The 18,048-nt window shown below is 39.6% G+C and overlaps 1 protein-coding gene across 11 annotated transcripts in view; it reads left to right on the forward strand.

Annotated features, from left to right (window-relative positions):
- The window catches only part of Pde4d (phosphodiesterase 4D), a 1,514,231-nt gene that overhangs the window by 1,150,663 nt on the left and 345,520 nt on the right, over positions 1-18,048 (forward strand). Inside the window, exon 1 of one of the 11 annotated variants that reach the window (XM_039101736.2) lies at positions 4,993-5,446. The exons of the other annotated variants lie outside the window; for them this stretch is intronic. Coding sequence (XP_038957664.1) covers positions 5,322-5,446 — 125 coding nt within the window. The 5' untranslated portion in view covers positions 4,993-5,321. Of the gene's footprint in view, positions 1-4,992; positions 5,447-18,048 lie in introns of those variants that run through there. 11 annotated transcript variants of the gene reach the window in all.

An 18,048-nucleotide genomic window follows, 5' to 3' on the forward strand; every position in this document is an offset into this window, starting at 1 on the left:
TTCTACAGCTTCGGCTGTCTTGTTTAATATGCCAGTCAAGAAAGCATAATGTTGGCTAAGAATACAAAGCAAACTATAGAGTCTGATCTGATCTACAGATCAAATTAACTGCTACTCTATCTCCTAACATTCATCATGACCCAAGATGTAAATCTAAATCCCTGGGGGGAAAACAAGCATGCCGCATTGCCTAAAGTCACAGCACGATGCTAATCGCATGGATTATTTCATTGCAAGAACACTCCCGAGAATCTCAGAAGCAGAGGGTCAGCACTAGCCATCATTGATTGCTGTTGTTTTTAGTAATAATATTCGTGTCTATAGCATCTGAGGCCCAGTTGTCAGTGGTCAGATCAGTTGATGGATGGTGGTAGTGCTGGAAACCATGAGGAGGGGTTATGGGGAGAGAGGAAATGTAGGGTAAATGGGTAGAAACAAATTCAAATGCTGAATGAGGCATGCATGGGGCTTCCAAGAGGAATTTCCTTAGTAGTGGTTCATGTTAACAGCAAGAAGGTATGGACTCTGGATAAGGATAGGTTTTGTTGGTGGTGGTTACTTTTTTGGGTTTTCTTTTTTGTTTGTTTGTTTTTGTGTGTGTTTTGTTTCATTTTGTTTTGTTCAGCATATAAGTGGTAATGTTTATATAGTAGTATAGCACACTACTACTATACTATATAGTATACTGGTATAGTAGAAAGCCTCTCCTTGGATTCCTTGTCCAGGAAATGTAGAAGGCAGAATTGCCAATAGACCAGAAAGTTAAAGGAAGGGAATCTGGAAAGACCCCTGAACCCAAGTTACAAAACAGAAGAAATGATTGAGTTAACGTTTGTGCCCTGGTACAGTCATGAACAGATGATGTCCTGCTATCCTAAGAAGTTCCCCCAGTTTCTCCCACTGCCAAATTCAAACCAGACTAAAAGCCAAAAGAATCTTCTTTAGTAAATACTGTTGAGGTCAGAATGCGGTAAATCCTGAGGCTTGAAATTGCTACTTCTTGGCATCCATGCTAATTGCTGTGCTGGTCATTTCCAGCATCAGAGCTGATCTGCTGCAGAAAATTGATGTTCCGTGTACTGTTGTGTTATGTCTGCCTTTGTCTGAATGTTCTCAAGAGTTCAGGCTAACGGCATGATGAATGGGATTTATTTGGACTCCATGCTTATAACCAATGATTCAGAGTGTAGAGAACCACATAGAATAGGTGGGTCAGCCTGGTTAACCTTACTAAGAGTTGAGCCCTGGTTTTGCTACAAGCCTGTTTTGACTAAGGTTCGCACCTCTCCCAGAGACTCAATTCTTCAGAATATTTTCATTTTCTCAAAGGTCAAGGGTCCAGCGACCCTGTCTAGTCCCACAGGGGAAGTTTTTGAAAACAGGAACATTCTGTTTCTCCTCTCAGGCCACTACCTGCGTATTGGCCAGAGTTCTCATCGACTCTGGACTCTTGGCAAGTTGAATCTTCAAAGTAATCCCTTCTCGTCCCCATTTAAGTACAATTAATCCCCAGGCGTTCCTGCCAGACTTTTGGTAAACCATTGCACAAGTACAAGTGAAACTGTCCCTGCTAAGAATTTCACCCTTAGAGGATTCATGTTCTCTCCCAGAAAGTTCATGTCTTACCCTTCAGTTTCTGACTTCTACCCTTTTGGCAAAAATTTTCGTGTGAAAATCTACTGTACAACACTCTTGAATTCTCTTGCTTTCTTGTGCTGTTTTGTTGTTAATATTCAGGAACGGAGGAGGACATCCAGAGGCCCTCTTAAACCTGAGGACATTAAAGTACATTAAACGATCATGCATAGCAATGTAGGCAGGCATTAAGCCCCACGCCCATACGATAGAACTGGGGATGCTGCCCTGTTATATGATATTATTCCTCAATAATCCATTTCTCTGTGCCCTGGTGTTTCCAGCTTCCCTTATCTTTAGGCACCTTAGTAAGAGTCTCAACTTAACAAGTAACCTGTGCAATCCCTCTGTATTATTGAGGTTAAGTACCTCATACTTAATGTTATGTACATTTTATCATGTTTGCATATATATGAGTGCATTTTATAGGTGATATTTCACACATGCCTTTGTGTGCATATGCATGTGGAGGCCAGAGGCTAACCTCCTCTATCAATCTTCATGAGCCATCTATTTTGTTTTCTGAGACATCACTTCTTACTGGAACATGTTCTGAAAGCCCCAGGCGTCTGCCTATTTTGCTTCCCAGTGAGCACCGGGATTGCCAAGAAGTGCTACCAAACCTAGCTTTTAACGTAAGTTCCAGAGACCAAATTTAGGACCTCAGGCTTGTGGGACACAGATTTATCCATAGATGTCTCCCCAGACCCAGTTACTTGTCTTTGAACTACAAAGAAATAGACTTGAATATCATTAAGTAATGCTTGGGGTAGTGTGGGAAATTGATGTATGTGTAAAGGACTCACAAATTATGAACTGCCATAGTCTATACATAAGAAAATATATATAGTGTCTCACTTTCAAAAGTAAAAGCACCCATAGGGCTGGAGAGATGTCCCAGTGGTTAAAAGCACTGACTGCTCTTCAAGCGATCCTGAGTTCAAATCCCAGCAACTGCATGGTGGCTCACAACCATCTGTAATGGGCTCTGATACCCTCTTCTGGTGTGTCTGAAGACAGTGACAGTATACTTATAATAAATAAATCTTTTTTTAAAAAGAAACATTTAAAAAACATATAAAAGCACTTATCAGAAAATAAATTGAAAACTACTAGAAACCATACTTGTAAGTATCTTAAAAGGACTAGTTGAAGAAGTATTAACACAGCCATGTTATGTGCTCTCATGTAAAAAGTGCTTACTAGACAGCCATGCTTTGACTAGAAAATTGTCTATTAGGTACAAAAATATATATAGACCATGTGTGACAAGATCCAAATTCCCCAAACCAAATTACCCAAAGGAACACACATGCACATATACTTGCATATGCACAAACATAAATATGCATACTTATATGCACGTTTGCATATATAAGTATGTACATTTGTACATGAACATACATATCTTAATGTGTTTGTGTGTTATATGTGTGTATGTTTGTATGCATATATTACCTATATGTGTATATTACCTATATATTACCTATATATATTTATATATTTATGTGTGTGTGTACATACGTTTAAATATATTTGAGAATGTTAAGAAAATAAGTATATTGGTAAACATTGAAAAAAAACCAATGTGAAAAAAGAGAAGGTGATTGTTTACTTATCTCTGTGCGATGGGATATGTTTAAATGAGTATGACCAGGAATGGTAGCAACTGTTTACGGTCCCTGCGACTTAGAAGAGTGAGACAGGTAGAATGATCAGAGCCTATATATTCATAGCTAGCCTGGGAACAAAGACAAGTACATACTTAAAAATATCCTATACCATCATTTTATAACTCAGAATATGTAAAATTAAAAATTGTAAGATAAAAATCATCTACATTGTTAAACTCTGAACTTAAATTGTCTAAACTAGTGTCTGACTTTAGCCCCTTCGTTAAAAGGAAAATAACTCTTTTCATGTATTTGACCACTGGTTCCAAGACTGTTTTGTTGTTGATCTTGAGACAAAAATCTCAGTATATTGGTTGGCCTGGATCAAGCTAGCCTCAAACTCATAGACATCTGCCTGCCTCTGTGAGTGCTAGGTTTAAAAGCATGCATCACCCCTCCTACCCATGGCTCTTAAAGGAATGGTTTATGTAGGGCAGACAAGACAGATCAGAAATTTCAGTGGCTAAAAGTGCTTGCTGGGAATGCATGAAGCCTACGTTAAACCAGGCTTTAACCAAAAAAAAAAAAAAAAAAAAAAGAAAGAAAGAAAGAAAGAAAGAAAGAAAGAAAGAGCGAGCTGACTCCCAATGGCTGGCTGTTCTTATGACATAGCACATATATCCTTGTATAAACACACACAGACCACACACACACACACACACACACACATACATACATATACCACACACACAACACAAACATAAACATAATACACACATATACCCACACACCACATACAAACACACACGCACACCATATGCACATACATGCACACCACACAAACATACATACACCATATAAACACACATGCACACACGCACACACATACCACACACACACCACATATACAAACATGAAAACATTTATACCAAGGCTACTTGAAGGATTTCATATTTGTTCGTGTGTGTTCAAATCCTAAATAAGAATTGTTTGTGGCCCTGTCTTCTGTGTAGACCAAGCCAGCATCAAGTTCACAATCGCTCTACCACGGCCTTCTGAGGGATAATATTTCAAGTGTTCCCTATCACTATCAGCGTGAAATCGTTTTTCAACTGTCGAAGTTGCCCCCAATCCTTCACACTCTTGTTGTCTTGAGTTGTACACACAAGGGACTGTGGGATCTCACTGGAGAAGATGAGTCGAGAGCTGTGGCTTGTTAAGCCTGTAACTTCATCATGAGATCGATGTCTTGGGCAGAATTATTTGCAGTCATTACTAATTTCTCCAACTTGTCTTTCACGGCTTTAAATTAGGAAAGGCATTGCTATTAGATTTTCCAATAGTCCTTCACCCAAGGAGCAGGGAGAATTTACATTTCTGAATGTTGCTGATGAAGGGAGAACTCAGTAATCAGTGCTGTCGCACATGGACTTCAGCTAATAATTTTCCTGTCCCCAAGAGGCTGAGTTCACTGCCATTGCCAATAGTAATTTATGGAGGAGAACCCACAAGTTTTGATCCTAATGATAGGAAAGTCAACCAAATGATTTCCATGGGATTTCCGTCCCATTTTTTAAGTCTTCATAGTTAGTTTAGGACGATAGAACTATAATTGATTATGCTCTACCTATATAACATAATATATATATGTATATATATGTAATATATATATATATATATATATATATATTTAACCAGTAGTCCATTAGATTGCCATTCCCTTAGACCTAAATGAAAATGGATTAAAACCCGCCCCTCCTCTGAGGGTAGATCTGAGTGGAAACAGGCTTCTGTGGAGCTACAGAATCTCTCCTACATCTGCTCAGCCAATAATTGGCTGGAGCACAACTCTGATTAGAAGCAAGCAACAAGCTTCCGTATCCATGAACAGAAAGCAAGGTACAGCATGTAGCCTCCGTCCGGGAGACACCCGTTTACTCTCGAAGAAGAGCAGCACCCAGGGAGCCGAGCAGCATATGGCCGAGATCCCTTGTCTGGCATGCTCTCCGGGGCCTTCCCAGGAATGCTGAGCTGGCCACTAAGATTCGCTTTTACTTCCTGACTTCGGATACAATGAGCCTGCCAACCAGCTGTGAACACCTAAGTCTGGGGAAGGTGGCTAGATTCCGAGGCGCTTATGTTCACGGATCACCTTATGCAATCAACAAGCCAATTGATATTAAGCCACAGAAGAGACGGTAATTGCTTCCCTTCTCTCAGTTTACTGTTGTCAGTAAAAGTGTGTTTGCTACCCCTTGGTAACTGCTTTGGAGATCTGTTGCTCTGGGAGGGTCCAGGAGCGAGGTTAGTTGTTAAATTCAGCGCGTACTGGGGGAGTTGGGAAAAAATTAACCTGAGAGGAAAGCTGACAAATATTCTTAGTTTACTTGTTTAGTTTGGCAAAAACCTAATCCAGTTTCAAGGTCTGAGGATTTTCAGAATCGGGGAGCTTGCTAATGCCAGTGTTACCACGAGAATCATCCAAGATGATAATTGGAAAGGGGATTTAGTAAAATAATGGATTTGTTTATTAGCAACACTTATTACGGGATGCCCAAGAGCTCCGACTCTCTCCTTAATGCCTACACCCAGTAATAAGTGTGCGATAGTTCCACAGGAAGCACACATGTTCATGTGCTCACTCCAGAAGAGAGCGATACATTTTTTTTCCTATCTAGAAGTTGTGATTTCTAGATCTGTGTTCCAGAAATCTGCTAACTCATACTTCCCACCCCTCTCCCCGCACCCTCCATCCCAGCCACACAAGCAAACCTATGCTCTGTGGTTTCAAAGTTGAGGTCAGTATTTTCAGAGCAAGGGGCTGTGTGCTAAAGGGATCCTTTCTGCACTTACAGTTGCAGTGTAGCGGCAGAACAGAGGTGCATGTGACTAACACGTCTGGAAATCATCACTCTGTGTTCAACAAAATTACTGTTTTACTCAGTATTTAGCAATGACCTAGAAGGACTGATAAAAATGTTCCATTCTCTTTGTGAATAACAGTGCTCCTAGTTTTACGAATTCCAATAATAATAATAATAATAATAATAATAATAATAACAATTTTTTTAAGAAAAGGACTTTGGCAACTTTGGAAGGCATTACATTTTGTTTCAACTGTCACTGCCATCTTCCCTTCCTGCCTTTCTTTTTCTGATATTCTACACACAAAAAGGTATATACAGGACCCACCCAACATACCCTTGGCTGGATCTGACCCTAGTGTAAATGTTATAAACACGAAGGAGCATTTAGATGTAGCTTTTTCTTGGTGGAAATGAGCTTTAAATATATGTATTTCAGAAAAGATTACTTTTTTTGTCTCAGAATACCAAGTGTTTCCCACACAGTTGTGGCATTATGTAAATTTCCAGTGAGCTAACACCTATGATCTCTTACCTAAGCTCTGTTGCACTAACGGTGCCTCACAATCCCAGCACGGCCCGGTCACTATCAGGCACCTCAGAGCTGTACAAACCCACACAAGGGGCCCAGACAAATGTACATTTATTCCCCTGCTCCACCTCCCCACTCCTGCCTCAGTTTTTGTTTTCTTGCTTCAAAGTAATCACCTTTTCATGGAAATCACCTTATATTTTAAGTAAGCTGATATATATATAGGACTCAGAAAAGTCGTTCCCAATTAATTTATTTTTAAATTAAAAAAAAAAGGCCAAAGTGTATTTGTCCGGCAATAAGATACAACTTAGAATCATAATGCACAGTTTAAAAAAAAAACAACAAAAACGAACAAAAGCAACAAGAAAAACTTTGATTTATCGTCCCTGAATTTCAAAGGGTAACACATCAGAAATGGGAGAACTTTGAGACGCCCTATTTGTCTGGTTTGGTTTTGTAAGTAGTTTTAAAAGCATGTGATAATAATCAATATTTGGGCATAGACTGTAGAATTTGTAAGGAAAAATACTAGATCAACCTCCTACGATCAATTACATGCCTTCTCAAGCATCAGATGTATACCTAGGCCCTTCCCGTTAACACCTCTGCTCCCGGGACTGTGACAGGGTCAGTCTGTCCTAAAATCCAGTGTCTGGGCTGGATGCCTGGGAATGAAAGAACATACAACTCACATATTTTTTCTATCCCATAGCTCAGGAGAAAACTGACCTAGTATGTTTTAAAACTTCTGATTAAAAAAAATTAACAGAGAATTATATTGAAATCTCAAAAAAATTAAAGTAACCTTTTAAAAGATTATAGAGAAACGAATACACCTGCAGTCTTGGTGCCCCATGACCCTGGGTTCACCAAAATCTACCCAAGGATGATTGGTCCTCTTTCAGGATGCTTGCCTCGACTCAGCTAAGACTAGTGAACCACATCTATGTATTTGTATCATTCATGTCCATGTCCGTATCGTTTATATTTACTTTTATGTTTATTTATTTATTTATATTTATATACTAAAGATTCTATTTTGGGCAGATAGAAAATTGCTTTTCTAACTTAAATAAATATCTAGGAAGGAAGCAGGGTATAAAGAAAGAAAAAAAAACACCCTCGTGAGGATGAGATGTTAAAGAAGGAGTGAAGCATCCGCATTTTGGCCATCCTTCTTGAGTTTCATGTGTTCTGTGCATCTGGGGTACTTCGAGCATCTAGTGGCACGTGCTTGTAATCCCAGCACTTGAGATGTGGAAGCAGGAAGATCAGGAGTTCAAAGTCAACCTGGACTACACAATAAATGGGAAGATCATCTAGGCTATATGTGACCTTGTCTCAAAAAATAAAAGCCCTAGATGTGAGAGTTTGCTCCTGTAATTCCAGTCCTTGGAAGGTTGGGACAGGGGGATTGCAAGGAGTTTGAGGTTAGCCTGGAGTTTTAGGTTATTCATAGTAAGATGAAGCACATTTATAGCTAAATAATAAGAGTGTGTCTCACAAAAAGAAAAAATAGAGGCAACCAGAGAGGAAGAAGAGGACGGAGGAAGGGAGGGAGGGAGGGAGGGAGGGAGGGAGGGAGGGAGGGAGGGAGGGAGGGGGAGAGGGGGAAGGAGAGAAATAAAACATGGCCATATGTTGCTTCCCCCTACCCAATGAAGCATAATACTGAGTTAATAAAAAGAAATCTGGCTTTTTTAGTGAAACCCATTGGGGTTGGGGGATGAATTACAGAATCTAATATAGAAGTTCAAGATACAGTTCCATTTAAATCCAGGTGTACCTTCGTCAAATAATGACTTACCGAAAGAAAAGTGTTTTAGAACACAGAAAAATAATTTCCACCTTAAAAATCAGCTACATTACAAGCACAGGCACATTTTTATCTCAAGTGGCAATGAAGACAATATCAAAGGCGGTTAAAGCACAAGTCTTAATTAAGCTCGGTGTTGAAGAGAATGACAGCTCTGCCATCTGGAATCACCGTGGTTTGCTGTATTTATAATTTCTAAAATATTTAAGTTTTTATAGTCTCCACCAACCCTAGAGCACTGTACCTTTACTCTGCAAAACTCTAACTTTCTTAAATTTATAAAATCTTGATATTTCAATTTTGATAGATAGAAATGGGAAGATCTTGGATAGTCGTCCCCTGGAGTTTTTATATGTGTGGCATTTTCCCCATCCACACTGGCATGTCCCTGGGGTTGCCCATTGTTCAGGCCTTGCTTAGGTAATGACATTGTTGAAATTTCATGGGTACTGCTTTTGTGGGTACACAATCTTACACCACCGTTCCTGGTCCTCTTACAACCTTTCTGCTCCTCCCCCACCCCCCTCAGGATGTTCCCTTAGCCTTAGGTGTATGGACTATGCTGTCAATGTATCACCTGGGACTGTGTATCCTACAGTTTGTTGTTCTCTGCATTTGATAAGTTGTGGATTTCTATAATGGGCTCTGTCCGCTACAAAGATATGGCTGTTTGATAAGGACTAAGAACCATATCTGTAAAAGCATATGTATTTATAAAACAGTTAGATATTATGCATTTTAGAAAGTGTTGCTATTCAAGGAAGGGGGGAAAGAGGGTGTGGTTGGGTATAGTGATGAAAGACTGTGATCCACTTAGGATAGGAGTTCAAGTTCAGCCTTGGTACTTAGTGAGATCCATGCCAACATACACATGACCCAGTCTCAAAATACAAAACTAAACTAAAGAACAACAAAAAGTGAAAATGAGAAAGACAAAACAAAATGAAGAAAGAAGGCATGGCTGCTGATAAACTAGAAATGAAGTCCTAAAAGCAAAATAATTCAAATGTAACTAAATCTTACCGGCAGCCACATAAGTGTGTTCTCTGTTGCACAGTTAATCAATCCACATGCTAAGGGACTGTAACATTTTTGCCTATAGTTTCCATATGATGCCTTTCACTTGTCTCACATGGGCTCACTGGGAGTTTTGAAACTGTGGAATAGTATCTTTTAATAATTCAAGAAAATTTCTCTCCAAATATTCCTCAACCTCTTTCTAAAAATTTCCTATTCCAATTTTACTAACATTAAAAAAAAACCTTCATCCATTGGTATTTTTAATTTTCACAAGTTCTACTTGGCTTTTTTAAAAATAAAAAAAAAAGTGTGGCTAGCAGGTTCTACTCTAAGTCACAGGTATTTAAGTAGGCTCACAGTGTCAGGAATGAATCCCCTCCTGTTGAGAGTCTTAAATCTAATTTGGCAGCTGTTGGTTACCCCTATGATGCAAACGCCACTATTGCACCTTTGGTGATGTCTGTGCTGCTGGTCATTATGCTGGTTTGTAGGCATCACCATTGTGTAGGACTATTAATTGTTTTTCTCTCTTGGCAGCTTACATAGAACCTTCACATGCTCTAAGAGCTATCTCAGAAAGAAGGCCTCCAGGGTATTTCCAGCCCAATTCCCCCAAGTCTTATGTCCACAGTATGTATATCCTCAGTGGTAGGGACATACCTTCCAATTCTGGGAGGCAACCATGGGCAGATTCAATAACCTATAATGTTTTGAGGTTGTCTTGGACTCCCCTGACCAACAATTCAAAAGGAAGTTTCTCATACCTGGTAGTAGGGTTTTGGGTCAATAGTCTGTCTCTTGAAGAGAGCACTATCACTCCTAGTGGTGTAATTTAATTTAGAAATGTGTACACTCCCCACATTGTGGACAGAAAGAAACCAAGTATACATTGTAAAGAATAAATCTTCACCAAGCAGAAATTTAATTTAGGCTCCGTAACTACCCTGACAACATTAAATACTCATTTGGTTCTTAGATCAACATTTTTTGTGTGTGGTAACTTTAATGAATGGGGAGCATTAAATCAATTATATATGTTCTGAGTTCTTCTTAACTGGGATCACTTTATTCCCCTCCAACCTAAGGACATTTGGAAAGTCCAAGAACATATTTGGTTACCATGAGTTAGGCTGTGATTGCTTGACCATATCAAGTATAAAAGGACAGGATTATCTTGTGATAACCAGACCAGCTTCCTACAATAAAGAAGTGCTGAACTGTGAATGTGCTGAACTGGGGAGGGCCTCAGAATTTTCTGAAGACCTTTACTGACATCCAGATCACTAATATATTTTATGAATACATGGAAACCCCACATCTCATCTGTCTGTTTGTGTGTGTGTGTGTCTGCGTGTGCATGTATGTGTGCATGTGTGTGTCTGTGTCTGTGTGTGCATGTATGTGTGTATGTGTCTGTGTGTGCATGTATGTGTGTGTGTGTGTATGTATGACTATCATGAAGCTATTGCTTTCTTAGTCTTGTTAAAATTAGAAAGCTACTCTGATTTCCCAGTAGTGTAACATATTCAGTAATCTGAGCTGTCTTATCTTCTGGTTCATCTAAATCAGCAGATTCATTGAATTTCCTAGGCCTGTTGTTTCTTTGGTAGAGGTTCTACTAAGGTCTCTTTAAAGAAAGCTGAATAAGTGATCTAATACAGCCTTATAGCTCTAGGCAAGGTGGTAAACTCTGATCTACTCTTCAAAGTAAAGTGAAAAATGCTAGGCATGATTGCACAGGAGATAATGGAGATTAAGTTGGTGTGTGTGTGTGTGTGTGTGTGTGTGTGTGTGTATGTATGTATGTATGTATGTGTGTGTGTGTGTCCATGTGCAGTTTTTCTGAAGCCTTGGTATGTATTCCCATGCCTGGACGTATGATCCCTGTGACCAGGACCATGTAAGCCATGTGGGTGCTTTCATTATAACCAGTTCCCTTACAGCAAAGAGTGAGGACCTCCAAGGGACATGAGAAGACTCTTACTTTAATGAATGGCCTTTCTTTTCTCTTTAAATAAAACTTCTAAAAATCACCAGAGTTTCTTCCAGTATCCAAATGTTCTCTAAGGATTTCAGACTCCATCTATTTGAAACTGAAGTCATCCAGGGATGTTTAGCATTTCCTATGTCCTCAGTAATCCATGTCACAGACTCTGGAGGCCTCCATGGTCCTTTCTTCAGTCTTGCCACTCCCCCACTTTGTAGAAACAGGGGCATTCTTGGTCCCTCAGCTTACCCTCTTTTGCCCTCTCCATTCCCATTGCTGTGGTCCTGCCTCACATCCTCATCCCCTCTTGCCTGAAAGATGAGTGACTACATAGCTGATTTCATTGTTAGCATCCTTTCCCTAGTTTAACCCACAGAATCATTTTATAAACTAGTGTCATGATATCCCCATGTACAGACTAATAGAGCACTCAAAACAATCATGCTACAGTCATCCATAAACTTTTTTTGTAAATTGCCCTTGTCATTGCATACCTTCTGTATTCCAAGTATAAAGAAACACTTGTCATTCCTATGTAGTTTTGGCCTAGAACTTCCTTCTCTCACTATTTTTTTTGATAAATCCTACCTCATGCTACAATCCCTTCACATTAAATATTTTCCTACATTTTAATTTTGAAATTGAGTTTTTACCTTTCGCTAACTGCCTCTTTTTCTTATACTACTGTGGTAGTAGCATAATGAATCCCAATTATGCGTGCATTTTCTGTCATTTCCATTTAAGATCTGGTGATGGAAACTATTGTCTGAGGGAGATGAATTCGGCAAGAGTGCACAACCTAAGTTGCAATGGAAGAGTCATAGAAGCAAGCGATGTGAAATCCTAATAGGACACTTAATTAAAATAAAAACACAAAGCCAGATATTTGATTGAAAAAATTTGACAATTACTTTTAAATAAAACACAGCAACAACACTAGGAACACTAGGAACAGGCATGTGCATGCACGTATGCACAAACACACACAAACACACACACACACACACACACGAATGATACTGAACATAGTTGTTCCATTAGTGACGATGTGACCTAAGAATGAGTAATAACAAGGTCCAATGAGATCCACGATATGAAACCAAGTGAATGAATCCATGATATTCATGTTAAGCTAAAGCTATGGTGTCTTAAAGACTGAGCATTGGAGAAACAGAAAGTGGGGCAGACAGACAGAGGACATTGCTCTTCTAAAATAACTGAGTGATTCAAACATTTCATTTTGGAGAGAAATTAAATGATACTATTATTTACCAATTTATCCATTAGCAATATAATTTTAAGCATATTTTTTAATATTATACAATTATTTCAATGTTTCAATGGAAATAGTAGGTAATGCTTTCCAACTGCACTTAAAAAGGGGTCAAATTTCTAGTCTATTCCCAATGACTCAGGGTTAATAACAAGTCATCAATGGCAACCTTTGTCCTACTTCAGCTCAACGTTCACCCTTCACCCAGCTGCACAGGGTCCACAATGCTGAACGGAGAGCAATAGGTCAGGAGAAATTGCTGAGAATGTCTATCACAAGAGGTATTGGAGGGAGAGTCCACATGAGAGTGACCTTCACATGTTAGGCCACTTAGATATTAATTAGATATTCCTTTGAAACTGTAAGTTTTTCTTAGTTTTGATTCTGTGTCAAAAAAGATTGTTCCATAAATTTGAACTACGGAGGGAGGATTGTGCCACTGCCCTTCCTTTGCCCACAGCGGTGAATTAAAGCAGTGAATAATGAAGCAGGTTGAGCTGCATAGCACCATGCTATCCTGCAGCGTGTTCATGTAGAAGGTCTGAAGGGGAAGGTAAACAGGATAATAGTAACTCCATTCAGACTCCCTGTGTATATGTGTATGCATATGCATATGTGTGTACATATATATATATGCAAACATACATACATATACACAGAGAGAGAGAGAGAGAGAGAGAGAGAGAGAAGATTTTACAATAGTAAATTTCCATATGATGTTTTCAGAGATCTTTACTGTTACTTCTGCTTCATGCTTCTTCCTGTACATGGCCTCCTCTACCATTTAATACTTCATAGCTCATTATTCCCCTTTCCCTGTTTGTCCCACTTGGGTTCCCCCTTTCTTCTCTTGAAATACCTCTATGACCCCTTACTAAGTTCCATGACTTCCTTGCTTATTCCAAATGAAACACACATGTGAATTTTCTAAAGACTCAAAATTAGCATCCACGTATAACAGGGACCGGGTCCCATTTGTTTTTCTGGGCTTGGGTTACCTCATCCAGGATGATTATTGGTAGTTTCATTCGTTTACCTGTGGACTTCATTTTATTAGTCTTTACAATAATAGCCTATGTTGTCAATGCATCGAGTTCTCATTACCCATTCAACAGTGGACATCTTGGCTATTTCTATTTGCTAGCTCTTGTGTATAAAGCAACAATGAGCATAGATGGTCAAGCGTTACCTGATCTTCCTAATGGATAAGCTGCTCTGCACTCTACCCAGCAGGGGACAGAATTCCCTTCTCTCTCTATGTTCACGCTGTAATTTGGTATCATGTTTTTCTAATCTTACCTGTTATGACTACAGTGGGATAAAATCTCTGAACAATTTTAATTTGCATCTCCCTGATGGAGTTTAAATTAAGTTATTCTATAATGGAAGGAGAGGGCATCTCACAGACACCATAGACTACTAAAAAAACAATCCCAGTACCAGCCATGGGTTATCTCTTTTCAAATATTGGTCAGTAGGTCATAGAGAACCACCAAATATTACAAGCTATTGCCATTGCTCTTGGTTACTTTCCAGAACTTAATGATAAGACCCCATGCCTGAAGACACTACACAGAGTCATAAGACTGAGAAAACAACTAACCGGGTATATGACTTGCAGCTTTAAGCCAACTGGCAAGCTTTTGTAGTGATGAAAGGGACTGTAGATATGACTTGGGGAGGAAAATAAACAATAATCTCACTCAGCTGTGAATCCTGCCAGCTACAAAAAACACTGTCCTAAAACATATGTCCATTGGTGTGATAGTGATAGTGACACAAATATCATAGATGTAATTAACCACTTTCTGATTGGATTTAGAGCCTACTCTACAAGACAGAACTCACAACTAGTACTATTAACTAAGACACAGACCCATGATTGGCTAGGTTTTATATCTTAGAGAAGAACCTGATACTATTATTCTGCTAAATGGGCACAGAGGAAGGAGAGAGAGAGAGAGAGAGAGAGAGAGAGAGAGAGAGAGAGAGAGAGAGAGAGAGAGAGAGAGAGAGAAAAGAGAGAGAGAAGAAGGAGAGGAGAGGAAGGAGAGGAGAGGAGAGGAGAGGAGAGGAGAGGAGAGGAGAGGAGAGGAGAGGAGAGGAGAAGAGAGGCTGGCTGAGAACACACGGGTGTGGGAGAGAGGGAGAAAGGAGTCAGAGAGAGCAAAGGGGCAGAGAGAGAGAGAAAGTGAAAAGAGGCCAAACAGTCCATGTATATCAATCCAGGCCTACCTGGCTATTAGTAGGTAACCATTGGAGAGAGCCTAGAAGGATGCTGCGGTGTTACCAAAGTCTATATCACATACTCTCCCCACAATCTTTTTGTATTACAGAAGAGGAAATAGACTCTAAGAGCCAGAGTTAGTCCATGTGACTTCAGTAAAACAGTATTTTCCAGGCAAGACAGGGCCATTGTACACATGCACGTACAGTGGCTATAACTCTGTACAACACCTGCCCCAGATCAAGCCAGTTATAATCCCGGCATAGCTAAGGGATGGGCATGTGCGGTCTCACCCACAGCTAAGGAGCTATTGGCAACTGATGGCTGCTGGGAGATAAAGAATCGGTTTCATTCAAGGACACAGCCTCTGAAAAGTTACTAACTTGACATAGGTGATCCAACACCTGTGAACATGTTGGCAGAACTGGGTGAACCCAGTGGGTTTTTTTTAATCGGGTGGCGATGTATTGGTGACAGGATAGCAGATAAATTGGAGTGGATTGAATGGAGGCAGATTTGATCAAAACACATTACATGCATGTAGGACATCCTCTGAAGACAAGTAAATAAAGAACAGTGGGCCAGCAGTCTGCTCATAGCCTTTGAAACCTGAGGTCTAAGAGTTGGACTTTTGTGCAAGCCTAGGGGAGAAAGCCTGATCCATCAAGGAAGAAAGTTCTGGCAGTGGTAACAAAGAGAAGGAAACATTCTCCAAATACTCAGTGTGGGCGAGGTGCCTATTTGTATCCTTCTTGGGGGCTGTTGGGCCATTCTGACCATTGTAATAACATAATCCTGTATTTTGTGGGTCTTAATCTCTTTCCACAACCGATCATAGGGCCATAAAAACAGAGAACAAGCCTGTATGCTAAAACCACAGTGTGTCCCCATAATCTGTATAGGACCTGATACATAACGGCCAATCAATAAATTCCTGTGTTCTTTCCTAGTTAGGAATATGGAAGTAATTAGAATAAGTTAATATGTTTATATTCTTTTGGAGATATTTCTTAAATTTACAAAGAATTTGTTTAATTTTTTATAGTTAAAAAATTCAAGATTCTCTAGCTGGGCAGTGGTGGTGAATACCCGTAATTCCAGCACCTAGGAAGCAGATGGATCTTAGATCTCTGAGTTTGAGGCCAGCCTGGTCTAGAGAGTGAGTTTGAGGACATCCAGGGCTAAACAGAGAAAAACATTCTCTTGACATTTCCTGAAATCTAATCTTATGATTTTATGGGAATGCATAGTATAGAAGCCCATAATACACAGCCAGCAGTTTACTGTGGGGGTTAGTAGAAGGAAGTGGCATTTAGCTATTGATTTTCATTTCTAGCAAATCCTTGAAATGCATAAGCCCAGAGGAGTCCCAAATCTATAGAACAATAAAATATTATTCTGCTGACCCCTATGACAAAGGCGTAGTTTCCCTAAATTTGCAATTGCCCTTCTGTCCCCACCCCTTGAAAGACTAAAATATATGCTTTGGTTCCTCCTATTATTTCTGAACAATACATGCTGGTATTCCACATAAAACATGATACTGGGGTTACCATGGCAATCCCATTTTGATTATAATAAGAACATTATGAATGCCATCAGAATTCTATTCTTCTAGAGTTTTTAGTTTCTTTTCTTTTGCCTTTTTGAGTGTCAGCATTCCAGTGGCTATAACAGAACAGTAGAAATCTGATTATCTGTTTCTGTTTCTGTGTTAAGATTCATCTCTCTCTTCAATGGAATTCTTATGTGTTTTGCCTTGTAAGAGGTTCAGCTGATATTTAGTATTACTCCTTGTTGGTGAATCTCCTTCCCTTTAATGGAAAATGTTTTATGAATCCTAAGGCTGATAGATGGTTGAATGCCCTCTGATGAGCCTGGAAGAAGCAGGTCATGTCAACCTTGAGATGGCCTTTGCCTGAGTCCAATATGCATTCAGAATAACCCCAGAGCAGAATAGTCACATCTCTGATAGTCTTTAAAGCTAAATTGGCATTTGGACTTTGTGACTCTAGATAATCCTGTGTCAGTCTAGAAGTGCAATGACTATGGACATGATGACCGTTAAGTCATTCAGAGAATAAGAAGGTTTGTACAGACCCATTCATCTTTCTAGGATATAAAGGGATGTTTATATGTGCTGTGACAAAGGAGGCCATGACTATAAAAGGACAGTTTATTAGAGTGGCTCCTTCACTGCACTTAAGAGTGCAAATTGAAATGTATGCTCTAAGCAATTAGAGGGTCAGAGAAGAGAGTCAAAATTTACACAGAGCAACTGTACTTGTTCCACCTGCCTCTAACTGTGATGGATCTATATTTACTCCTGTCTTAGTTAGGGTTTTACTGCTGTGAACAGACACCATGACCAAGGCAAGTCTTATAAAGGACAACATTTAATTGGGGCTGGCTTACAGGTTCAGAGGTTCAGTCCAGTATCATAAAGGTGGGAGCGTGGCAGCATCCAGGCAGGCATGGTGCTAGCAGAGCTGAGAGTTCTACATCTTCATCTGAAGACTGCTAGCAGAATACTGGCTTCCAGCCAGCTAGGATGAAGGTCTTGAAGCCCACACCCAGAGTGACACACCTACTCCAACAAGGCCACACCTACTCTAACAGTGCCATACCTTTTAATAGTGCTACTCCCTGGGCCGAGCATATGCAAACCATCACAACTCTTAAGCATTAAGTACAACATATGAATCAGCAGCTCTTTTCACATCTCAGTTCCCATTAGGCCTGACATAGGGCCAACATTCAGCCTTGTATTCAGATGACTTAAGGAACTGTCTATGGTAAGACACACTGTCCTATAAGAATGTGATAAAGACTCCTGTTGGTACATGTCTAAAAGACCCACCAATAAACCTTTTATTAATATACCATCAAAAGATACACTTAAGATGGCATTTTCATAGTGACAAAAATGGAATTTACCTCATTATGAAGTTTAAGGTATTATGATTGTATATTCTTCTAAAGTGCACAGTCTTGTACAAAAGCTCTGTGTGCAGGAGAATTGTATGACCCACCTTAGCTACAGTTCCACTCTTTGCTCATCCTTATTATGCACAGACA

Source organism: Rattus norvegicus, chromosome 2 (genome assembly GCF_036323735.1).
Source record: "Rattus norvegicus strain BN/NHsdMcwi chromosome 2, GRCr8, whole genome shotgun sequence".
NCBI classification, from domain to species: domain Eukaryota; kingdom Metazoa; phylum Chordata; class Mammalia; order Rodentia; family Muridae; genus Rattus; species Rattus norvegicus.